Source organism: Hemicordylus capensis, chromosome 10 (genome assembly GCF_027244095.1).
Source record: "Hemicordylus capensis ecotype Gifberg chromosome 10, rHemCap1.1.pri, whole genome shotgun sequence".
In the NCBI taxonomy this organism is placed as follows: Eukaryota; Metazoa; Chordata; class Lepidosauria; order Squamata; family Cordylidae; genus Hemicordylus; species Hemicordylus capensis.
Genome location: NC_069666.1, coordinates 21516789 through 21543093, shown reverse-complemented (window position 1 = coordinate 21543093; position 26305 = coordinate 21516789). Strand labels below are relative to the sequence as shown.

At 42.3% G+C, this 26305-nt stretch overlaps 1 protein-coding gene across 5 annotated transcripts in view; it reads left to right on the top strand.

The window, feature by feature from the left end:
- The window catches only part of PEAK1 (pseudopodium enriched atypical kinase 1), a 100392-nt gene extending 74296 nt beyond the window's left edge, over positions 1-26096 (top strand). For 3 of the 5 annotated variants that reach the window (XM_053273129.1, XM_053273130.1, XM_053273131.1), the window contains 3 exons: positions 7481-7677; positions 10205-10953; positions 17832-26096. In XM_053273129.1, the coding sequence (XP_053129104.1) occupies positions 7481-7677; positions 10205-10953; positions 17832-18986 (2101 nt within the window). In that variant the 3' untranslated portion in view covers positions 18987-26096. Of the gene's footprint in view, positions 1-5647; positions 5765-7480; positions 7678-10204; positions 10954-17831 lie in introns of those variants that run through there. The other 2 variants (XM_053273133.1, XM_053273132.1) reach the window with 2 other exon arrangements.
- Positions 26097-26305: the final 209 nt, after the last annotated feature.

The window sequence follows — 26305 nt, the reverse complement described above, 5'->3', positions numbered from 1 at the left end:
TGTATAAATGGGAACATTGTATAAATGGAAAAGATGCAGAAGAGGGAAACCAAGATGATCAGGGGCCCAGAGTACCTTCCTTATGGAGGTTTGTAAAATTATGCATGGAGTAGAGAGAGTAGACAGAGGACATTTTCTCCTTCTCTCACAACACTAGAACCAAGGGTCATCCCGTGAAACTTAAGGCCAAGAAATTTAGGACCGAAAAAAGGAAGTACTTTTCCACACAGTGCATAATCAATCTATGGAATTTTCTGCCACAGGATGTGGAACATCGGAAGCTGCCATATACAGAGTCAGACCATTGGTCCATCTAGCTCAATATTGTCTACACTTATTGGCAGCGGCTTCTCAAAGATTGCAGGCAGGAATCTTTCTCAGCCCTATTTTGGAGATGCCAGGGAGGGAACTTGGTACCTTCTTCATGCAGATGTTCTTCCCAGAGCAGCTTCATCCCCTAAGGGGAATATCTTACAGTGCTCACACATATAGTCTCCCATTCATATGCAACCAGAGCAGACCCTCCTTAACAAAGGGGACAAATCATGCTTGCTATCACAAGACCAGTTCTCCTCCCATAAGATGGGAAGTTATAGCCACTAGCTTAGATGGCTTTAAAAGGGGCTTAGACCATTTCATGGAGGACAGGTCTATCAATGGCTACAAGTCTGGTGGCTATGGGCCACCTCCAGCCTCAGAGGCAAGATACCACTCAATATCTGTTGCAGGGAAGCAACAGCAAGAGAGAAGGCATGCCCTCACCTCTTGCCTGTGGGCTTCTCAGAGGCATCTGGTGAGCCACTCTATGAAGAAGGGTGCTGGACTAGATTGTCCTTGATCCAGCAGGGCTGTTCTTATGTTAGGAGGAGAAGCCAGTTGAAACAAGGACCCAGTGCGTGGGGATTTATGGCATCAAGTCTCCCATATATATAAACCAACACCTTATACCATTTCCAAAAAGAAATGGGGTTCTTTAATTTTTTTAATCTTTCTTTAAGAAATTTTTTTAATCTTTCTTTAAGAAATTTGGGGTTCTTTAATACGTAAAGAACCCCAAATGGAATCTGAAGTACAAATCCTTATTTAATCTTGCATGTGGCATATATTATGAAACCACTCTTATATATCAGATATTTTGTATGATAATAAAACCATCACATATTTTAAAAAGATAAAATCCACTGTAAACTATACATAAGCAACTCTTACAATAAAAGTCATATTTATAGAAGTCCAATCAATTGACTGTGACGTTAGAGGAGGGTGCCAGTAAAAGCTTCCTAAGGAGCTCTGGATGAATGAAGTGTCCCAGAAGCCATATGTGGTTTGGCTATCAATCAGCCACCTTCAGCGCAATGATAGAAAACTCAGACTCCTTACTAGTCACCAAAACATTTTTGTACATATATTTCTATATAGTACCAGATTTGCTTTACTTTTACTGGCACCCTTCTCCAACATTATAGTCAATTGACTGGACTTCTGTAAATGTGAGGTTTATTGTACAAGTTGCTTATGTATGGTTTACAGTGGCTTTTGTCATTTTTTAATATGTGAAGGTTTTGTTATCCTATATGAAATATCTGATGTATAAGAGTGGTTTTATAATATACGCTGAGATTAAAAGGAATTGTACTTGAGGTTTTAGATTCTGTTCCGTGTTCTTTATTTGTCATTGTTATCAACTCTCACATGCCCAGTAATGCCAGGCTAAGTACATGCCTACACCAAGCTGGATCTAGAGTACATTGAAGCTTTGCTTCAGGAAACGTCTCACATGAGCCCGAGAGATTTGACAGTTGGGCTAACTCTAAAGCCTCCATTCTGATTATCAGAGATACAAACATAGAAGGGGTATGTACTCTCACATATTTGTGTAGGCCAGCCCTGCACAACATAAGGCCCGGGGACCAGATCTGGCCCGCAGGTACATTTTTGATGGCCCAGGTAGCCAACAACAATGGGACCCCCAAAATTTGGCATTTGTCTAGGGTTAGAACAGTCAGGTGCCCACGGATTGAGCAAGGACAGGGCTTATTTTCTGGCTACTACAGATTATTTTAAGACTCTTTCATTGGAGGATTTCATCCACGGGCTTATTTGTCATCAGCTTAAATGCCAAGTGCATATTTTTGAGGTTTTGTTTGTTTTCAGCCCGGTAAGGTTCGTTAGTTTAATTATATTCTTGTGTTCAGTTCTTCCTGAACTTCAGAGACACAGCCTTTATCCAATGCCAGATTTTATATCTATGGACAGGGGGATATATTTTACTAAGATGTGAAAAAATATCATTTGACGCCTTGGAAGATTCATATAAAATACCTTTTTTAGAGCTGCAGGCAATTTAATGTATTGGAGAGCTTCAGAAAGCTCTTGGTGACTATGAAAGTTGTAGGGGCTCATCCTTTACAATCCCCATGCTCTTGTCTTATGCTCCCTAACCTGGGCATGCCCCTTTCTTGGGTGCCTCTCTCCCTTTTCCTGTAACTTTGCCCTTTTTCACTTTCTGCAGGCCTCCAGGCACCATTCTTGATGCTCTCCAGTTTCACCCCAGATTTTTACCAGATCCTTCCTCCTCCTTATCTCACCACAGGTAGATCATGGTACCTGTTTCCTGTCCTCTAGGCAAGCTTCTCTAGCACTCCTGTACAGGTTGCTCTGAGCCTTAACAGTTTAGCAGAGCAGTAACTGAACTGGAAAAATGCTGATGCTAACTTAAAAGCCATGACTAACAAGTCTGACTTCATTCCTGAAGCTTTAAAGAGACTTAGACCCAATTGAAACTGTAAGGAATGCCCAAATCTTCTTTAGTACGAGTTCTAAATAACAAATGCCACCCCTTTTTTAATCCTGTAACATGTTGGGGTGCCTTACATAAGTGCAAAAGTATTTGTTTTTGCTCCCACAGTCTTGCCGCCACTGTGGAAGACTGGCTAAAGTGAAAATAAGCATCTTGCAATTTGTAGCCCTTGGTTTCAGTGGGCTCCCACCTAGGACTAGCATGCCAGATTATTTATATCCTACTTTTCTGTTATTTAAAAATAATAATAACTCAGTGCGCTCTCTCTCTCGCTCTCTCGCTCGCTCTCTCTCTCTCGCTCTCTCTCTCTCTCATTGAAATAAATTGAATCAATAAGGCACAAGAAGTGAAAAACAATATCCTATATGATAACTCTTAGCAACAAGAAACCACCACTCTAAAAACTAGTCTAAAGAGACGAAGCTTTATGAGCCAACTGAAGGCTGCCAATGAGGGGGCTCTATGTCTCCAGGGGAACAAGGTGGTTTTTGGTTTTTTAGACAAGGATTTTTAAAATTAAAAAATCTTAGATGCTTTTGCTGAGATGTCTCATCATCCCAGTAGACAGATCAGTTTCATTTTCAATTCCTTATATTTTTCTTTAATCTTTGGCTCTCTAAATTAGATATCACAAGCATTTATATTCTCTTAGAAATAAACCTTCTATAATGTGACATGCATGTGTTAAATCAGATACTGGTTTCCTGCCCTTTTTTTGAATATTGCTGCTGCTGTTGTTATGTATTCCTTTTCAACAAAGTAGTTCACCAAGCAAAGGTAAGAGAGAAGATGGCTCTCTGTCCTAAAAGGGGGACGCCAGTAGTAGCCCTTGGGAGATATGCATGCCAGGTTTCATGGAGACAGTTGCTCTCCCCTTGGTAAATGTGAGAGGGCCGTGGCTTTCAAAGTACCTCTTTGCCCAATTAATAGGGTTGTCATTTTCCTTCCCCTGCCCCACTGGTTTTTTGTTTTTGTTTTTGTTTTTGTTTTGTGACAAATCTTGCCTGAGGTTAAACTGAAAGATGGTGATTGATACAAGTTCATCCCAGTTAGTGGGGATTTGAACCCCATTATGCCTGGTCAAAATCTGATGCTTGATTCACTACACCCCACTGACTGCCCTCTTTAGCACAGTCAACTTGACTTATTTTTAATTTGCTCATGTAAAATCATGCATGTCAGCAGTGCTCTATTGGCTAATTTGACAACTAGTTTTACAGTAGGTATCTTCTTTGTCTTGTCTGTTGTGAACTGCCCTGAGCCGTATCGGAAGGGCGGCATATAAATTTAATAAATAAATAATAAAGGTAAAGTGTGCCATCAAGTCGATTTCGACTCCTGGCACCCACAGAGCCCTGTGGCTTTCTTTTAGTAGAATACAGGAGGGGTTTACCATTGCCTCCTCCCGCACAGGCTGAGATAATGCCTTTCAGCATCTTCCTATATCTGCCTGACCTAATACCAGCGGGGATTTGAACCGGCAACCTTCTGCTTGTTAGTCAAGCATTTCCCCGCTGCACCATTAGGTGTCTTCTCTATGGAGGCTATAAACTAGAACTCTCTGTTTCACCTGTGAATTGACCCTCTAGGTGTGTAGCAGGAAATACTGAGTGCATCATTCCCCTTCTCCCCACATGCATTTGGATGTCCAGGCCTCAGCAGAATGTGTTGAGCAATTGCCAGTCTACAGACATGAGTGAAAAGTGTTGGTGGCTTTCATAAGTTCCAGAACTCTGATCCAATTTCCTGTGTCTAGCTGCACTGTAGAAATGGGAGTAAATTTAGTATATTCTAAAATGTTCCAATTTTGTTCCCTTGTGTGGTTCCCCGAGACATAAGGTACTATCGCTCCTCTAAGGAATAAGATGTGAAATCAGTGGGCAGTATCCAGATTAGTTAGCCATGACTATGCACCATTGAAATCAATGAGACAAGTGAGTCAAATCCAACTTTAAGTCTCATTCATCTAAGTGGGTCCTAGTCATGATTAACTTAGTCTGGATATTGCCCAGTGTCTCAGTTTCCCCCTGCTTTAGTTTCTCTCATCAAATATGAGAAAAGCTGGCCATCCATGTGCAATAATAGTTGAGTGGCTGAATAGTGCTTTTTTCAGAATGGCTTTTTCAAAACTCTTTTATAGCTGTGGGTCGGTAAAGAGAGGGTTTTCTCCTCATAGGAACATAGGAAGCTGCCATATACTGAGTCAGACCATTGGTCCATCTCACTCAGTATTGTCTTCACAGACTGGCAGCGGCTTCTCCAAGGTTGCAGGCAGGAATCTCTTTCAGCCCTATCTTGGAGATGCTGCCAGGGAGGGAACTTAGAACCTTCTGCTCTTCCCAGAGCGGCTCCATCCCCTGAGGGGAATATCTTAAAGTGCTCACACATCAAGTCTCCCATTCATATGCAACCAGGGCAGACCCTGCTTAGCTATGGGGACAAGTCATGCTTGCTACCACAAGACCAGCTCTCCTCTCCTGTCGAGACTGTCACCTCATCACTGTGATTCAAAAATAAATCAAAATAGCAGTATGTGTCTCATTCATATTTTAAAATCAAGTGTCTTGGCACAATTTGTGGGCTCAAAGGATAGATGACAAAGCCCGGGGAAGTTTTAACTAACTAAACTAAGTGTAAAACTAATGTGACCAAGTAAAACTAGCTATCAGGATGTAAGCTGTGTGCAGTAGGGAGAGAGCTAAAGGGGCAGGGCTTGTGCTAGTTTTCCAAAGGTGTGCTGGCACATTCCCCAGACCATCCCCTGAAGGTAAACATCAAGGTGCAGTTGGTGACATCATGCCGTGCAGAGTTCAGCCTTTGTTGCTCACAGCTTTGCACAACTTGTAGCTCACCAGAGCCCAGTGGAATAAATGCTTCACCCGAGTTTCGAGACATGATTAAAAGGCTCAAGGCAGCCCTGAGAGACTTTCCTTTAATGGGGAACTGTGTGAGTGAGTATAGTGGGTGAGTTCCTTTTCTCTTTTTCTTCTTTGTCGTCGTTGATTTACTTTGGCAGCATACTTCTCAAAGTAAGCCTAGAAGAGGTTCACATGGGTCTGGAGGGTGGGGATAGCAATCAGTCTGTTCTGTATTTAACCAACCAGTACAAAATTATTTTCAGAGGTGTTACCCTCTAGCAGGAATTCTTGTTTCAGACTAGCTCACCTGTCAGAGGAGAGTTGCTCTGAAAGAACACGAATATTTATCGAAAAACACGATATTTATCCAAGTGTTGATGAGAGAAAAGGGCAGGATTTGTTGAGCACAAATTATCCTCCCCGCCTCTAGTTCCCAAAGTGAATTTACGACTTCTCACTGTTTGATTTTTTGAATATGCCCTAATGTGTGAAGTGACGCAGGTTAACCCTTCAATGTATAAAACTTAACTGTGTTGTGTTTGCATTGTTCTGGGCATGTTAATGAGACCATTAACGATACTGTCGGTAAAATGAGTTGTTTGAACTTCACCTTTTCTGTGTCTGCTTATTAACGTATGTGGATCATTTTTGCCTGAAGTTAAAACCCGAGGAGTGTGAAAATGGAAAGGGCAGGGGGGCACAGAGACATAACTATAACTGAACCAAGGGGCAGGACAAATACCCTTGGGTCCCTGAGGAAAAGGGAGCCCATCATCTGAGCGACAGGTTGCTCTTTGTCCTTCCTCTCCAGCGGTGGTGGGGTCAGGGACCCATCTTCACTTTTTGTCTCACGGCCCATTCCGGCCTTGCTACACCCCCTCTGTGCACATGTGGGTTTTCATCTTGTGCAATCGAAGGGTGCTGGCTCCGTCTTAAAGTATGGAGTGCTTCAGAATGGCATTTTGTGGTTTGATCCATTGTTTTGAGGCTGCAATTTTGACAACCCTCTAATGATAAAAAATTTACCTACCCATAGGCAAGTGCCAAATCACCTGCATAGCCTTCAAAGATACATATTCAACAGAAGTATACTAATTTTTTAGTATACAAAAAAATGTTTTTGCTTTTGTACAATCATTTGAAGCCGTTGGTATTTATGATATATTTAATAAGATTGCAGCCTTTTGTTGTTTGGAAGGAATGCCTTATTGTTTTGTAAAATTAGTCTAATGCATTTGGGTCAGGCAGATCCTTCAGTGCAGATCTTTGAAGGTCCCGTGTGTTCAATCCAGTTTTCTTTCCTGGAACATGAAGCTGTGTTAAAACATTTTTCCTGGCAATGGTGGTATGTATTTTTTTCGTAGTAAATCCCTTCTGGGCACAGTGAAACACCTTTATTTGCTTATTGGATTTATATACCATCTTTTTGTCAAAGCTTCTTAACTATCACTGTTGTTCTTATACAGCTTAGAATGCTTGCCTCACCAATATACAATATACCTTAATTGCACTGGTTAGTTAATGATGGCAACACTTATGGTTAAATGCTGTCTACTATTAAGGTGGTAGTGAAAATGAGTGTGTGTGTGTGTGTGTGTGTGTGTGTGTGTGTGTGTGTGTGTGTGTGTAATTGCTAGGAACTCTGTACAAATTCAAAATGAAAAACAGCATTTTGATGGACCACGGTGCAGTTCATCAAAGTTAAAGCTGCTGTTCTGTAGAGCTCTTGCATGGATGGAGTTCTGTGTAGTACTATTTCTTTATCAGCGACAGACTAAAAAGCATAATGCCCTAGCTGAACTGTATCTTGTTTTTGTTTTAGTCATGTGCCTGATAAGGCAACAGTGGAAAACATGTCCCCTCGGATACCAAGATCTGTGTTTGAAAAGCAGGACAATGGCAGCAATGCATCCGTTATGCCGCTATCCCCACCAGACATACCACAAGGGGAAGACGAAAGGGAAGAATTGTCTGATTCTTCTGACATGAGCGCCTGCAGCGCTACATATAGTAACTTAGGTAAGGACTTTGCATCAGCGCAGAAATATAAACTACAGCTCAATTATGGTTTCTTCTTACTTTATGGTCTGTTGTCTGGGCTATCATATTGATGTGGAAATTTTTCTTTAAGGATGTCCATAGGAATAGTATTCTTACAGAACCACACATACAACTTCTAAACACATTCAGGTCTTAGGAGAAGAAATATTGCCTGTTGCTTTTTCAGAAGGACCCTTGTGAACTGACACTAGTATGTCAACATTTTTTTCCTGCACTTTGCCTAAACGTTTGAAATGGGATGTTTTAAAATTAAATCTTCTATGTGCCTTCTCAATTAAATTTCTCTAGAAAACACCTTCGAATCAAAAACTCCACCATTCTACCCAGTGTGCAGTGACCTAAAAGGTAGTTGTACTATAATCTTGTAAATTACTTTAAGAACAAGTTTGCAAAGGAAAACACTACAACCAGCACCTAAAGGTAAAGTGTGCCGTAGAGTCGGTGTCCACTCCTGGCGCCCACAGAGCCCCATTGTTGTCTTTGGTAGAATACAGGAGGGGTTTCCCATTGCCTCCTCCCACGCAGTATGAGATGATGCCTTTCAGCATCTTCCTGTACCGCTGCTGCCCAATATAGGTGTTTCCCATAGTCTGGGAAATATACCAGAGGAGATTCGAACTGGCGACCTCTAGCTTGCTAGTCAAGTCATTTCCCACTGCGCCATGAGGTAGCTACAACCAACACCTACCAAACCTATAATAAAGAATAGTAGCTTAACTGCCTGGTGTTTTTCAGAGAGTGGTGTGAAAAAGAGTATCATGAAATATGTCCCATCACATGTCAAATATTAATAGTCAACACGCTTGAGAATATATTGGTAGTAGACATTATTTTGTAAACAGTTGAATTTCCAGTATATTACAGGACTCGAAATGTTAAAAGTCCACAGATTTCTGAAACTGGAAGAATTGCACATTTGTCTGCACTAAGTAATCCACATCCACTTGAGCACTTGTGCCATGATACTTTGCTTACTCTCCAGGGTATCTTGATTGATGTGTGGTCCCTTTTTAGTACTGAGACAAAATCAGTGTGTGGCTTTTCTGTTACCAACTTATCCTGTACTTGAGCCACTGAAAATCAGAACATATTTTCTAGCTTTGTTTTATGCAGACAGAGGGGCTTCCTCTGAATACTGTTGTCATTGGTAGTAACCATGGGTAGACTTGACCTCCATGAATCTGATTAATTCCTTTTTAAATTCCATCTATGATATCATATCAATTCCATAATTACACAATTCCATTTAGCTTCATTTTTCGGCAGCTCCACAATAACCTTATTGTAATTTGAAGCACACACAGTATTCTAAATATGCAGTGGCAATCTGGAACTGACTGTGTACAGTTTCAATGAAAAGAAATGACTCTGTGTTTTAAGACATTGTCCTTAGAGATATTGTTTGTATTCTACTAAAATCCTACCTCTATACAGATGTAAGTTACTTCTAAGTTAACCCTAAGAATAGGGTTCTGATATATGGAGGATTAACAGTATTTATTTACCTCTCTGGGTAATTAAGATCAAGTGCAAAATCAAGAAGATAGGGGTCTTTTTAAAACGTTTTTTTGTTGTTGGGAGTTGTTTTGAGGTTCTTTTGAGGGGGCAGGGAAGCAGGGTATACATTTTTAAAATGAATCAAAAATGTTTTGAAGTAATTAATGATATGACGGAAGAGGAAATAAAAAGGAAAGGCATTATGCTTGGTAAACTCTGTTCAGAAGTGCCTTCTCTAGACTGGTTTTAAAAACCAGTCATAAGCTATGATTTTAGAAAGCAAACATTCTGCCTTCAGAAGGATTTCCAGACAAAATGGGGCGGGGGGAGGGCAGGGTGCTATTTCTCAGTGTGCCAAATGCTGCGTAATGGAAGGGCTGACCTATAAGGCATGAGAGGGGTATTCAGGGATAAGAACTTGGTGCATAAACTGCTCAGGTACAAAGATTTCTTGAGTTTTAATCCAGCTGATTGGAGCGAGGTGAAACTACTCTAGACCATAAACCATAATTAGTATTTCCACAAATTCAGCACATTACCTTTTAAGTAGAAGCAAAACAAATTTATGCAGTAGAAGTATGTGGGGGTTTTTTAAGACCTTGCCTCATCACATCATTACACCTGTCATAAGCCCCCTTCTACTCTATAGCACTGTGCAATGTCCAACACTCGGGTGAATATTGTGCTACTAGAAGAGAACACTTGTATCCGATATCCCATATTTCAAACTATGTTTTTATAAAAACAGATTTTTTAAAAAATCTGTACCTAAAAGACAGTGTACCTAACATGTAACTGTTACCTTGAGATTCTCTGTCACAATTAAATTGCTTTAGTTTTTTAGCATAGGTCTTAACACTAAAAAAGAGTGTCGATCTTAAACTGAGATGCTGATGCCTCTTAATTTTCAACAGTGAAAACAGCCTTCTACACTGTGCCGAAGTATTTTAAAGGCACAGATACACTGACCTCTTTTGTCATTACGCAGGTCAATCAAGAGCGGCTATGATACCTCCCAAGCAACCACGGCAGACCAAGGGGGCTTTGGATGATGCCATTGCGTTTGGGGGGGCAATGGATCAAGAAATGGCTTCTACCTTGCATCCAACACCTCCTCCGCTGCCAAAGAAAACTATTCTGAGAGCTCACACAGAACCACTTCCAAAAGAACTCCAGAAACAGGCCCTTGAGAGTAACCTGTGCATCATGGCTAACCCCACCTATGACATTGACACCAACTGGGAAGCAAGCAGTGCCTGTTCTTCAGTCAGCTCAGAACTCAAAGTAGTGGACACTGAGTCAGGAGACTCCTTGGACAGGCCTCCAGAAAAAAGGCTGGCAACGGCCTCTGCCGCAAATAGCTTTTCCAGCCTGACTGCTATCAGTATTAAGGACAAATGTTCCAACAGCATGGAGTCTCTGCCGGGGAGCCCTGTCATCCTCGGCAAGCATGGCAAGGTGGTCCAGAAGCCACAGAGACAAGCACTTTACAGAGGGATTGAGAACCGAGAGGAGGTGGTGAGCAAAATCCGAAGCCTTCACACTGATTCCCTGAAGAAGTTATCTGTCAAGTGTGAAGATCTTTTCATGGCTGGACAAAAAGACCAGCTTCGATTTGGAGTAGACAGCTGGTCAGACTTCAGATTAACAAACGACAGGCCATGTTGTGAAGCAGGGGATGCTGTCTACTATCCAGCTTCCTACGCAAAAGATCCACTCAACAACTATGCCGTGAAGGTAGGAAAATACTTCTGCAATAGGCACTTCGCCAGTCAAGAATAACATTATTTGATTTGCATTGCTCTTGGTTACCATTGGCTCACTAAGTAAGCCAATTGGTTTGACTAACGAAGAAATATGCCATCTTGCAATTGCTGGTCCACTTAACACTACTATCCTGATCCTGAACATTTGCTACAACATTAACCTAAGGTCATATTTTGATGTAGATGTCTGTGCCTCTTGCTCTAAGCATTTATTTGCTGGAGCAGAAATGTTTAGGATCATGCTGTAAGCCCCTCTTTATGCATTACATTCCCTATGTCTCCATGGTTGTCCTGGGAAAATGACCTCCAGTGACCCTTCAAAAATGCAGTTGAGTAAACAAAACCTAAAGGGATTTCTTTAAAGCAAGTAATTTGACGTTGGGCCTCTAGCGGTGTGTTTTTTTACACTTCAAACTTTTTTTTAAAAAAAATCCCTGTCTTTTTAGCATACTTAAGAAAATAAAATCAAAGGGTAGAATCCAGACTAGTCAGTCATAACTAAGCACCATTGAAATAAATGAGACAAGTTAGTCATGACTAACTTAAGTCCCATTAATTTCAGTGGGACTTACTCATGATTAGCTTCTTCTGGATCCTACCCACAGTGACTTACTTTTTAGAAAATAGAGTACAATAATCACAATGTAAGAAACAGATGAAAAAATTACAGTTTGTAGTCTCTTGATGGTAAGGATAAGCGGAATGTCCTTTCACCAGTACTGGAGGACCTCGTTACTCGTGAATACGGCATCCATGGTTGCCATATTTGGTAATTGGCACCAAAACTGGCAAAGAAAGGGGTTAAATACGTGTATCCATGGATCGGAGGCAGCCAGAAATGACCGCAGACATCATTTACGTCCATCATTTTGTGCATCAGAGCCATTTTGTGGCTCGTTTTGTTGTTGTTTTTTAAAAAGTCCCAAAATCGTGAGTTTCGCAGTCGGCGATGGGGATTGGATTTTGGCAGGCATTGCTGGAGGCCCACAGACCATGGTAGGGCACTTTATTTTTTGCACACACACCCCATTTTGGCCTGTGCTTACCACATTTACCCAGTCTCCAGGAACCAAACCCCCACAATTACATTGCCTTCAGTGATCATTGTTTCCTTATCCATGGCAGTGTTGGGGAACAGAAGCCCCGCAAATACCTAGGTTTTCCTGTAATTCAATACCATCCAGTCTAACAGCCCAAATACACTATCAGCACATTCACATGATGGCAGCTTTTGCTGGATTGCAGTATTTCAGACTTTAGATTGTACTCTTGAAATCATCGGCATATTTGAAAAGCAAAAAAACTCCCTGAACATTAATGTAAAATTAGCAGGTTAGGAAAAAGCGTTTTAGACTAACACTCTGTTGCTGCAAAGAGAACAGATGTATTCTGGGTGTTGTCATAGCAAAACCATGCAAAGTGTTATATGCCCGCTATTTACAAAACATTGGTCTGCTATTGATCATTCTTGTGGTAATGGAAGCGTATACCCTGCCAAAAAGGTGACAGGTGCCTTGGAAGCTGCTATATCTATCTACTCAACGGATTCAATGAGGCCCACTGGTCTTCAGCTATTGGGTCATGACCAGTGGGCTGCAGCCTGAAAATTGCTGTCCTAAAAAATAACGTAGTAGATATCACTAATGGAGGTGACCTTGGCCTTGCTTTTTAAAAGCATCCATTTTCCTGCTTTCGAAATAAACGTTGTCCAATAAAGCCATAACTATGGTTTTAGTACCAGCCCAAGTCAAAATTCAAAATAACAGGGATCCAAAACGGTGACAGTATCCAGGTGGATGAATCTGGAGCCTTTGTCAGGACCAGAAATTTAGAAATGAGGCCTTAACTAACTGTACAGTCTGCCTCTGGGTGATATTGCAAGCCAGATTCCCTACAGTCAACTTTTCAAAATTTGCGGATATGCGTCTGTGGGACTCTTTCTCTGTCTCCAGACATCACCATGACATGTCCAGCATACCAAAGAGCATTGTTCTGAATCATGCAGAAGTCTCGAAGGTCTATTGTACTTACATTGTTTTTAATCTTGTAAGCCACCTTTAGCTGTCTTCAAAATTGGAAGGGCAGGATATAAATGTGCATAACAAATTAAATACCAGAACAAAAAACTGCAAGGTTTTGATCTAGTGCAATGGCTCCATCTGAGTCTTGGTTCAGAGACTGTTCAGACCATATTGTTAACCCCATCCCACCCAGCCACCCATTATGATGCCAGGTCAGATCTACATAGGAAACAGGAAATAGGCCTTCTGCAGTGCCATACGAAGCTGCCATATACTGAGTAAGACCATAGGTTCATCTCGCTCAGTATTGTCTACACAGACTGGCAGCAGCTTCTCCAAGGTTGCAGGCAGGGATCTCTCTCAGCCCTATCTTGGAGATGCCAGGGAAGGAACTTGGAGCCTAGATGCTCTTCCCAGAGCGGCTCCACCCCCTAAGGGAAATATCTTACAGCTCTCACACTTCTAGTCTCCCTTTCGTATGCAACCAGGGCGGATCCTGCTTAGCTTAAGGGGACAAGTCATGCTTGCTACCACAAGACCAGCTCTTTTTCCATGAAAAATCTTGTTGTCCTGTCTTGGAGATGCCAGGGAGGGAACTTGGAACCTAGATGCTCTTCCCAGAGCGTCTCCATCCCTGAAGGGGAATCTCTTACAGTGCTCACACATCAAGTCTCCTATTCATATGCAACCAGGGTAAACCCTGCTTAGCTAAGGGGACAAGTCATGCTTGCTACCACAAGACCAGCCATATGCAAAAGAATGTTGCAGTGCTTCAACCACTCCAAAGAAGCAATTTTCTCAACTACAGTTAAGTTTCATTACACAAATGTGTTTAGAATTCTATCATAAGATTTGGTTCTAAACCAAGTCTTGCCTTAGGAGATAATCGGACAAGTTTTTTTAACACTTAATTGAGGGAGAAAATCTTACACTAAGGATCTGGGTTGCTGCTAATTTTATTCTCTCAATTTTATTGTGTATCTAATAATATATAAAATCATGTTTAATGTACTGAAAACAAAAATTCCAAATGCCCAATTTACTGAGCTCAAAAATTACCCAAATTTGCTTGGCATCCATAACATGGGACTGCCTCATATAGTGAAAATGTTCAAGGAAGATTTAAGAATTATACACCACAGGCCACGTATTCAGCAGGTGCAGCTGCATAGATTTATTTCTATGGCATGAAGCCCAGCTAAGCTAATTGGAGGCATGGCTCCCATTTAGTCTTGTTCTTACAGAGTTTAATTGATCTGCTTGAGAAACTGATAGTACAATTTTTCTCTAACTTATCATGATTACTTTGTGGAAATGAAAAGGAGTCATGGATTTGTTTTAGAATGATTCCTAAATATTACACATCGATGTCCTGTCAAAACACACAAATGTTGTGTTCCAGCCAGTGGCTTATGACTTTTGTATGTGTGTTGCAAATGCATTTGTTCTCGTTATGTACAATAACAAAGCTGTTCACAAGTTTGGGGAAAATAAAGCTCACTAGAATCTTTTCCTGTTTTGCTAGGCAAGGTAAAGGGGTAAGATGAGCCCTATAGCTCATCTCCAGCCTCTTCTCCAGGCAAAAGAGTACATGGAACAATGTGGAAATTACTGGGAGAGAATTAGAGGAACTTGAAAAAAGACGACTGCTTTCTCAAAATGGACAAAATTAGGGGCCCTCTTACAAAGACTCTTTTGATGAAGCTTATTTACTTAGACGTTTTTGTAGTTACAAACCAATATACATGAGAGCCAGTGATAGGCCTATATACAGCACTCTAAGCTCCTTGGAGGAGGAGTTGAATATAAATGTGGTTCATCATTAGATCTGAATCAGGAGTCTCTGTATTCCCTTCATTCTTACCCTCTGCATTCCCCAGTGATTGGGGGTGGGTGGGATGCCAAAGATGGGGTATATACGGGATGTTGCAGTTGTCGCCCCCAGCATTCTGATAACCCCTTCGTTGACTCAATTTTTCACACATGATAACTAAAAGTCACAATGGGTGAGGAAATGGTTGTGTGAATTGGCCTTGCTTGTGTTCGGACAGTGGGTAGATACCGTATAAGTCAAATGCATTACGGTCCACGACCAGCTTGTAAGCAAAGTACAGAAAAGGAAAAATGTGCAGAATGTACAGGCTCTTCACTTGGGTCAAAAAGAAGTATTTAAATGCAGATTTAGTCTGTTTGCTGTATTTGCTTGAATTTCTTTGCGGGAGGGGTTATTAGTGAGATTAGGAACGGATGCAGACTTGTTCAACTGAGCCTCACAGGTGGTCACAGCATCTGTGTTATTTGCTGCCTTACACAAAAGCACAATTTCCGCAATGTGGCATGAAATCTTGTAATGGTGAACAGATCTCGTGTACTTGGAAGAACGTACATTCCACAAATCCTGTCTGCACACTTTTTCTTGACCTGACATTGTGCTATTGCTTTGTTGTTCTGCTAACATAAATATCCACACTGCTGGAATTGCTTTTATCAACCGTTCAGACCACCAAAGGCCATCCCAATTAAACAGGATTTGCAGCTTTTCCAAAGTATAGTCAAGCTCATGTTTTTGCCAGGTTTTACAAAAAGGGATCTTCATAGCTGGGGAGGTCGCCTCTGAGAATATTGCATGGCCTTCCTTTGACTCTAGTATTATTATTATTATTATTATTATTATTATTATTATTATTATTATTATTATTATTTTATTAATTTATTGAATTTATTACCACCTAGTATAAAAACCTCTAGGCAGTGTACAGAATTAAAATATAACACATTTAAAATTCATGAAAAGATAAATCAGATAAAAACACATTAAAAACACATTAAAACTTAAAAATCGAATATCAGTTGAAGTCCTGGGAAAACAAGTATGTCTTCAGGGTCCTCCTAAAAGCAAACAGAGAAGGAGATGCTCTTATTTCAGCAGGGAGCACATTCCAAAGCCCTGGGTCAGCCACAGAAAAGGCCCAGTCCCGAGTTGCCACCAAACGAGTCTACAGCACCCGTAATCGGACCTCTCCAGATGATCTTAATAGGCGACATGGTTCATGACAGAGAAGGCGCTCTCTTAAATACCCTGGACCTAAGCCATTAAGGTCCTTATAGGTAATAACTAGCAGTTTGTATTTCGTTCAGAAACCTATCGGCAGCCAGTGCAGTTCTTTTAGAATCGCTGCCGCATTCTGTACCAATTGTAGTTTCCGAACTATGTACAAAGGCAGACCCACATAGAGTGTATTACAGTAGTCAAGCCCAGAGATTACCAGCATATGTACCACCGTTTTAAGGTCACTAGTCTCCAAGAATGGACGTATCTGGCGTATAAGCTGAAGCTGATAAAAAGCACTTCTGGCCACAGCCTCAACTTCTAGCTGCCTTCATCCTGCATGAGGGGAGTACCGTTGCAGTGGCAGGCCCCACACTATCAGGGCTCCTGTGTTTTGCGGGATTCCGAACCAAATTACAGAGAGTGTGCACATAATTTGCACACCATAAAGACGATCCCACTCTCCTCCCCACACACGTTCAATTTGCACACTTGGAACATTTGAAGAGGGCTTCTGTGATGATATACTGCTGATCCTTCTAGCTTCTTCTTAATCCCATGACTACACTTGCATATAGTCTTCCAAAATAATGTGTCTGCTGCTTTTTTTAGAACTCTTCTGGGGCTATGAAAATGCAGCAGTTCTTGCATTAAGTATAGAGAAAACTCCCCTGTGAAGCATCTCAAATTACTTGGCGTGATGTCTAAGTTTGGTTGCATAGATCATGTTGATCCTTAATCTATATACAATCTACCAGAAATGACAGAATATAAATTCACACTGCTGCTCTTGTTGGTATTTATTGTGCTTATTTATGCAAAACCTGTTTCCCATAGTAAGAGAAGATTTTTCAAGTTAAAAGCAGGGCACAATTTAAGATCCCGTTTATTGCTCACTATTGACTAACTAGTGAGATCCTCGTCAAATTGTGAAAATGAATCTGGAAACCTGACCTTCAAAGAGTAGATGGACCATTCCGGACTTCCTAGTTGGCTTGGTTCCACTTTTATTTTCCTTGACTCCGGCTTCCTCAGATATCCTGTATCTCAATTGCTTTTTCATGGCTGAATTTTTTTAAAGTAGAAAGAATAGTTTTTAGTGGACTGAGTAGCTTTACAGTCCACTGATGCTTTCTTCTCAAAATTAGTTCAAACAATAAAAAGAGCCATATTTTGGGGTGACCTGATCAATCTGCAAAATCTTGGGTGCTGGGCTTTAAGAAATAAAAAGTGCTTCTCTTGGCACCTTTTTGCATTCAAACACTTGTGTATTAATAATATTCTAACCACAAATAATCCCATTGAACTAATTTTGATTTTGTATCTTTGTAGAATTTCTATGTGCTCTTTTTAGTATAAGAGCACCTACCTAAGAGCTAGGTAGTATACACATCATATTACAGAAAAGATAATCATGAAACTACATAGGCACACTTTAGTTTTTTTATTGTAAAAATGTTGAAGTTAAAACATCAAGTCCTTTAGTTTTGACTTCTGAAATCTGTCCTAGATCCCCTGCAACTGATGCTATCAAATATAAAACTCATAAAATAAAATAAAATGGAGGAGGGAAGTCATAATATTCCTAACTGTGGTTAAAAGTGGTTAAAAAGTGGTTAAAAGTGAATATTTTATGAAATGTAGACTGGAGCTCTTCGAGACTCCTGTTCCCTTCCTCTCAATATCTGGAAGCTGCAGATGGCAATTCAGTGCACATGAACAGCTTTCTGTTGCCTCATTTAAAACTGAACTTTGTCTTGTTTTCTTTGTTTCCTTCAGATTTGTAAGAGCAAAGCTAAGGAATCCCAACAGTATTACCACAGTTTGGCCATCCGCCAAAGTTTGGCCATTAATTTTAACATACAGCAAGACTGTGGCCATTTCTTAGCCGATGTGCCCGTTCGGCTCCTTCCGTGGGAGGATCCCAACTCGCCTGAAGAAGAAGAGGAGGAGGAGGAGGAGCAGGAAGAAGAGGAGCAGAAGAACAAAGAGAGCCCTGCCCCTGTGGAACTTCCACGAAAAAACAGTTCGAGCCTGCAAGGAACCATCAGCAAGCAGCGCAGCCGAGTCGTCGTCATCACCCGAGAGGTTCCCTACCTAACAGTGGCCGATTTTGTCAGAGACTCTGCAGACCGCCATGCCAGCAGCCCAGACTTGTATGAAAGGCAGGTGTGCCTCCTGCTCTTACAGCTGTGTTCTGGCCTTGAGCACCTGAAGCCCTATCACATTACACATTGTGACCTGCGTTTGGAGAACCTTCTACTAGTGGACTACAGACTAGGGGGAAGCCTTCTGAACTCTGAGCCTGTGGGGCCCAACCCCAGCGTGGCTTGCCCTGCCAGGCTGATAGTGAGCAACTTTTCTCAAGCCAAGCAAAAGAGCCACATGGTGGATCTGGACGTTCTAAGGGACCAATCTCGCCTCGCCCCAGAGATCATCACAGCCACACAGTATAAGAAATGTGACGAGTTCCAGACTGGCATCCTCATCTATGAAATGCTGCACCTGCCCAACCCCTTTGATGAAAGCCCGGAGCTGAAGGAGAGAGAGTACACCTGTGCTGATCTTCCCAAGATCCCTTGTCATTCCCTTTATTCCCTGGGGCTCCAGCAGCTTGCGAACTGCCTGCTGAACCCTAACCCATCTGAGAGGATCCTTATATCTGAGGCCAAGGGAGTCCTTCAGTGTTTGCTTTGGGGGCCCCGGGAGGATGTGTTTCAAACTCTCAGTGCCTCTGCCAGGCCAGCACAAAGAGACACTGTACTCCAGAACTGGCTGGACATCAAACGGACGCTGCTGATGATCAAGTTTGCTGAAAAGTCTTTGGACGGGGAATGTGAAGTCAGCCTTGAAGACTGGCTTTGTTGCCAGTATCTGGCTTTTGCCACTACAGACTCGCTCAGCCGCATAGTGAAAATCATGCGGCGACACTAGCGTGTAGGAGCTGCAGCTTTCACTCGGACGCACCCGTTCAGTCTCCGGCCCGAGGCTCTTGTGGTATTCAAGTTTTAAAATTCTAACTTGGGCCTCGAGGTCACCAACACTGAGCAAACAGATCTTGGTAGGAAAGTCTGTTTCTTGTCAGAGTTGTAAGGGAGAATTGATACTGGCCCGAGGCCCATTGTCTGCTCTAGCTGGTGGTGTGATTAAACAAGGAAGTGTGGAAATGTAATAAGGAAACCACTAGGTCTGCAGAATGCTGTTTAGGGGGTATGCCTGCACATCAGTGTGGAGTATGTCCTGCAAATGGCAGCAGTATCCCGTAATGACCACGAACAAATGAGAACAAAATCAGTCATTAACGAGCGACCCAAAAGTAAGCCACTTTTCACAAGACGAAGCCTCTGACCCGTTCTTCATGAAATACTCTCTCCGTGCCAGCCCCAGCCCCAAGAGTGGCCGCGTCCTAGTCACACGTTTCCTCCAAAGGCAGTTCGGCTCTGATTGTCCCTTCCCAATGAGTCGGCCTGCTTGGCTGCCAGTGAGTTATAACCAGCTGCTTTATGAACCAGTCGCCCTTTTTCTTTTACTGTTACTGACAGGCAAGCTACATGCAGAGCCCCAACATTTATTTATTTATTATTATTATTATTATTAATGCAGGATGGCTGCAGTTATGACTGGGGGAAAGAGTGCTTCACCATGTCCCAGCTGCCCATTTTTGCTGCCTAAGTTGGTTCCCTCCACGGAGTTCCAGATGCACATTTGCCCTTGCAACATATTGTTTGTTCCTACCGTTTTCCCTTTTCTCCCAGAATTCTGACCATCAAAGCCAATGGCCATCAAATACAACCAACAAGAACAACGAGGCTGATATGTATTTCACATGCTGATGCAGTAGTTCTGTTAGGGGTTTTGGTTGGACTGTTGTAACGGTGTTAACTAAGAGCAGTCTAAGAGCATTAAGCCAGGGGTTCTCAAACCAATGTCTTTGGCCATCGTGACAGCACATGATATGGGTTGTAGTCTAACAGTATTTGGGGACCTAAGTTTGAGAACCCCTGGCTGAAGGCAAATGCATATTAAAAGCAGTAGTTGTTCTGCTCCTCTGCAGCTGCCGTATATCCTAACACAAGGGTGAAAATGGCGGCCTGCTATGCATTTCATGCTGGCTTGCCCAGCCAAGTATGTCGTTGTGCAAATCAAGATGGAAGCTGGCACGTGAAAAAGTTGCTCAGAGCTCATCTGTGTGTAACAAATGAGCTCCGTGGATAGCGATGGTTCTGCTGCAGATGTGGGCCTCTTGGGGGCAGGAAAGCAAGGGAGCGGAATATGCTGTGCAATTACTGCAAGAGCCGTTGGGTCTGGCAGCCACAGCTCATCCGGTCCTGTTTAGTTTCCCCCACTGTGATATTTGGTTTCCCAGTTGCTATCAGTAACCAGTGTTTGGAAATATTTAGCCGTCACTGCCAATACCCTCTATTGACATCATTCTGTTGACTCCAGAGGAGTCGCTGCTTACTAAGAGGACCTGAAACAAACCGCTCCAACTGCCCGAAGGAGTGTTTGGCCCGTGGACCCTCTTGCTGGCTTCCTTCCCTGACATAGTGGCCTTGTCCTGTGGAGGAGGCATCACAGCCCTTTTACACCAGATCTCTTTGCTCAGTATCTCTTCGGCTCTTTTGAGTAGCTCTGAACCTGGGGTAGTAGGCAAGCTTACATGGTGGCTGGGGATGATGGGAGTTGTAGTTCAACAACAGCCCAGAGCTTGCCTACCCCTTTTTTAACTGATGGAGTTGCATCCTCATGTTTTATTCCCACAGTTGGTGATGGTGGTTGGACTGTGGACAGCTCTCATGTGGATCCTATGCGCCTCCTCTTCCTCCTCCTATGGATCTATGTGCAATTTTTGGATGTATTATATGAAAAGCTGTGTTAGTGTTTACGTTGCATAACTGACTTAACCATATGCGAGTTCTGCCCACTTTCCTTTCATGGCACATAGATGCACAAAGTTACGTGTGCTGTTTCGCTGAATGGTGTTTCTTGCCTTTTTATTGTTAAGCTGTGACTAATCTGTTTACTTCAGCCTTGGAGACAAATAGCCACTCTGAACATTTGAACCAGAAATGCAAACCAGTCCTGCAGGTCAGAAGTCAGCAAAGGACCCTTGGAGCAGGGGGCCGATTTCTCACTGATCCCACCTCACTGTGGTTCGGGGGAACCTTCAGCCACTGTGTAAGTGGTACGCAGGATATGTATTGGCAGGGGCGTAGCTATAATTGAACAAGGAGGGACAGATGCCATCTGAGTGACAGCTCCCTCTTCGCACTCTCCTCTCTGAAAAAGAAGGCAGGGATGTTGGGCAGGAGTTAGGGGCCCGTCTCCACCTTTTTGCCCCTGAGCCTCCTCCAACCTTGCCGCACCTCTGTGTGGTGGCCTCTCCGCATGTTTCCTCTTCCTTTTTCAGTGTCCCTTGGTTTTCGGAGAAGGATCAGAAAAGGATATTGTGAATGTGTGGTTTCCAGCAGAATGGCAGAGTTGCTTGCGTGTGGGCAGCTGTACTGGCACACAGAGTCGCGAATGTGAGGGACGGTCAGGGTCTACATAGCCCCCCTGAAAAGAGGCATTGGATAGCAGTGCTCTGGATCCTTGACAGAGACTTGCACAAGCATGATGTGCAGCCCAGCTTCATTCAGGTTCTGCCAGCCAGCCACCTGCCCTTGACACTGGGTAGAGGGCCCTGCTGCTTCTACTTCTGTGTATGCTTTGAATGGATATCTACGTGCACTTAGATTCTCTTTTAACCAGCATGCTCCACTAGCAGCATATGGATGGACTACTGACTGCTACGGCAGGCACATTCCTTTAAGCCATCTGGCAGATTTCTGTGTATAAAGTCACGTGCTGCTTTGTGTCACTTTCATGTTGACATGCAAAGTAGACGATTGAATGTTTTGCAACCATGTGTATCTTTTGCAGCAGATCCCAGAACTTTGTAGATGGCCTCTTATCTCTCCGGTTTCATATTTGTATTTTGATAGCAATTTGAACCGATGTTAGCATGGCTATACTCTCACTACATAGAACTGGGCAGTCTTTGGTTATGAAGGATGGCAATGCAATTGGCGTGCGTGCGTGCGTGCGTGTGTGTGTGTGTGTGTGTGTGTGTGTGATGGCCAAAGCTTCCATTTTAGACAAATCTCTTGACATTGTTGGGGGCCTTCAGTGTTAATTGAGATACCAGAGCAAGAAACTTGGGAAAAGATTATGTTATCCCATAATTTGTAAATAAAACACAAATCCTTGTGGCCCTCATAATTGGCAGCCGCAAACAATACGAATGGAAGTACCCAAACACACATCCACAAGGTTTGCATTTTAAATAATTCAGCATTTTTATTTGAGCTCACTACAGTCCAAAGGACTGTGATTCTCAAATAGCCATACTGATTGTAAATATATATTTTTCTATATATATAAATATATATATATTTACTGATTGTAAATATATATTTTCCAGAAAACTGCCATTAGATTTATTTTAGCACAGAACCTATACGTTTCTGAACTGCAAACAAAAAGCTCTGGGAAATTCAGTTGTGTTAAAAGAATTTGAATGTGTCCTTCTTGGAGCTTTTGGGGTCATAAATCTTTTTCTGGGGAGACAATCTGGGTCAATGAAAAATGGCACGAATGGTGCCTTTTCATGCAGCTGAAGCTGTTGTGGGAAGATTCCTCAGTGGGAATCACTTTCTGCTGGCTGGCAGCTTGCTCAATATTGCCCACATTTAAAAAAAAATGCCACTAATAATAATAATCTTTATTTGTTAGCCACCCCATAACTAATTGTTCTCTGGGTGGCTCATAACACAGCACGAAAACATCAAAAACGCATAATGCATGAAATCACAATACACCATAAATAAATAAATTCAAATAATGCAATACAAAACAATTTTAAAACTTTTAAAATGTCAGTTTTGAAAATCACATTTGGAAATCAAAATGTAAAAGGCCTGAGTGAACCAAAAAGTCTTTCCCTGGCGTCTAAAGAACAAAGTGATGAAGCTGAGAAAAGTATGCATTTCCCATGTAGATAGAACAATATGTCGCGGCTTTGATCCATGGGCACTCTTGATATTATTGGATAGTCAAAATAAAAACCAAATGGTAGGAAAACATCTGCTAGATTCAAAATCTGCAACTTTGATAGCATAAGAAGCAGGAAATGAAGTAAGTACTATCTTGTCAGTGTAGAATTTGAAAGGCCCATTGCTCTGAAAATCTTTTTCAGACTCCACTGATGGACAAGACAAATTCTACATAAGGACCTCATGCAAGCAGTGTTAGCCCAAACTGTGCACTGATATAAAACCTAGAATACATAGCAAGCCAGAACGTTAAGGAAATGGGCAATCTTCATGGCCCAGCTGTGAAGTCAGTTTTACAAATAGTAACCAGCTTATTCAGTATTCTCCCTGTTTGTTCTTCACAGTGGTAGTACTACCCCAAATTCACTTCTTGAATTTTGAAACTCGTTTCTTGAATGTTGGTTGTGGAGAAACGAGATGCTTATCATCGAGCAAAATCAGGAGCAAAATAGTTAAGTCGTTCAAGCTTGCTTCGAACTCCAGCTCTCGTTTTGCAAACCTGGGGGTAATGGTGGGAGTTTGTAAGACAGCAATATCTGGAGACTCAAGTTTGAGAACCCCTGTTAATGCATTAAAGCTTCTTTGTTCTCAGATAACAGCTGGTCACCTATCCAATGCAGTTGAGGTGAATTTTGCCTTTGGGACAGAGCTCATTTAAAACACAATTGAATTCTTCACCCCTTATGTTGATAAAGACTTAAACATGCTGTTTCTCACAGGGTAGTAAATGGCAATTATATCCTGCCTCTGACTTTATTAGTTGTAAAGTGATCTGAGGCTGATGGTGCTGCTTCTGCGAAGATTACTGAAATCCTGGACCATCCAAAGTAGGAATCGAGCAGTGACCCAGCTAGGAGAGGTCATTTAGTAAAATGGATAACTCCAAGCGGGGTACTGATATAACCCTGATCCAGAAAGACACTTATAAAATACTCACTTTAGATATAGGTCATTTCCCAACATCTCATCATGACCAAGAAACAACCCAGGATCGGGTTAGGCCGGTTGACCCTCAATAGACCTATGAAGCTGCCTGCAGCTCAGACCACTGGCTCCAGCTAGCTCAGCACTCTCTACACTGACTGGGCAGTGACTCTATGGCGGTTTCAGACAGAGGTCATTCCCAGCCCTACCTGGAGACGTCGGAAATCAAAACGGGCGCCTTCTGAGTGTAGGGAGCCATGGCTTCCTCCCCAGGATTCCTTGGCATCCTGCAATCCTCTAATCCGATCTGCTGAGTTTCCAGAGCCATTCTCAGAACTACAGATCCCTTAGCTGGGGTCATCAGAGAGGTGGACTCTGTTTTGCCACCCCCTTCCAGTTTAGCCATCCCCTCGTCCACGAGTACACCGCCTTCCTTTCTCCCATATAAACAAATGGTTCTCATTTACTTCCATGGGCGGACGTCACGTACTGTATTGGGGTACAGTGTGGCAGTGGAGGCCAAACTGGCCCAACTCTCCATAATAGGGAGCCTGTGGGCAGAGGCGCTCTTACCCCTGGACTTGGGGCCGAAGTCCAGGGCCTCCAAATCCTTTTTGTCTGTTCCAGGTGGTGTGGCTAAAAATGTGTTTAAAATACTCTCTGTATAGGGGGTGGGGGACTTCTAAAGGCCTTTAGATCCAGGCTCCAAAATTACCTAGGTGCACTCCTGCCTGTGGGTGGAGGGCATGGCACCCCCACAGGAGTCCTTGCAGCGTAGGAGCACTCGCTCAGCTACATACCCTGCCCGTCATGACGAGAAGCATTTTGCTGATTATTATGTACAACATCAAAATAACATCACCAGAGAAACGTTGCCGAATATTTACTATGTGATTATTACTGCAGCTGTGTGCCAGGGAATGCTGCCTCTACTCCGCTGTCTTTAGAGTATCCTAACTGAATATCTGTTTAGAGGATTGTTTAAATCGTTTTTTAACCCACAATGCAAAGTGAGTGGAGGCGCAGGGGGCAGCCAAGTTCTTAGGGGTGCTTCTAAGCCCACTGATGTCAGCTGTTTTGCGTATGCCCAGCTGCACAGAACTGCAGCCCTTCTGCTTTGGAGACTCACTGAACATTCGTAAAACACCCACGGAAACTTGCCCCAGAAAGTGTGTGCTGCGCGGTCCAACTTGTGGTTGGAAGGCCCTTGGCTCTGAGGCAAACAATTTAGTCCAGAAGTGAGGGCAAACAGATGGCAGCTCGATCAAACTGCCAGCTCGCCTGTACCTGAGCTTTTCCCTTTCCCTCGTTGATATTGGCTTCCAACTCCTTGATCATCCTCCTAATCCAGAGCAGAAGTTTTAAAAAGATTGAAATATTTTAATAGGGAAGAAATGTCTGTACGCTCCTATTTTTATACACGTGTTTCCCTGAGCTGCAAAACATAAACCACGTGCCCCTTCCCTTTTTATGCTCTGTATGTATATTATATACAGCTTATATAATATATATACTATTTGTTTGAATTTTAAAAATTCATAAAGCAGATGTAATCTCTTTCTGAAATGCCATTTCAAATACACAATTCTTTAACACAAACTTTGTCAGGCTTAGAAAGTTTTATAGCTGTCGCCCTGGGGGATTTTTCTTTCAGATTTTAATTATGCTGAGTGTTTTAAGTGTGAGGAAAGGATCCCTGTGTTTTTAAGAGGGCAAACCTTTTTTAAAGTTGCAAGTCCCTACACAGATGCCATTTTATTTGGTATTGCTTTTCAAATGCCTGAAGGTGGGAATTAATCGTTTTCTTTGTGAGACTCCATTCTCCTGGGTAAGCTTTGTATTTGGAGTTCATTGCATTGCTAGATCTGGTGCTTCATATCTATATTTACACATTTTTATAGATATAACTCCTAGCCTTCCTTGGTGATCCGAGGGCGATTACACTCTGGTTTGCTGTGGTACTTTGCTGTGTATTCTGTGGCATACATGTTACTGTGTAAATAAAGTAGTTTTATTACACTGAAAATCCAGTTCTGTCGTCTTCATTTTCATCTTTATCACTGTCCATGAAGCTGCCTGAACGGGGCGCTTCTGTTGGAGCAAATGCAGCTTCTCTACTCCCCCGTGTAACTTTTTTGCACACCTGAACTCTTCTGGGAGTGAATGTGGATCTCAGTAGTTCAGTTTGGTCCTTCTAGCATATATTTGTCCTTGGCATATATTTGTCTTCTAATC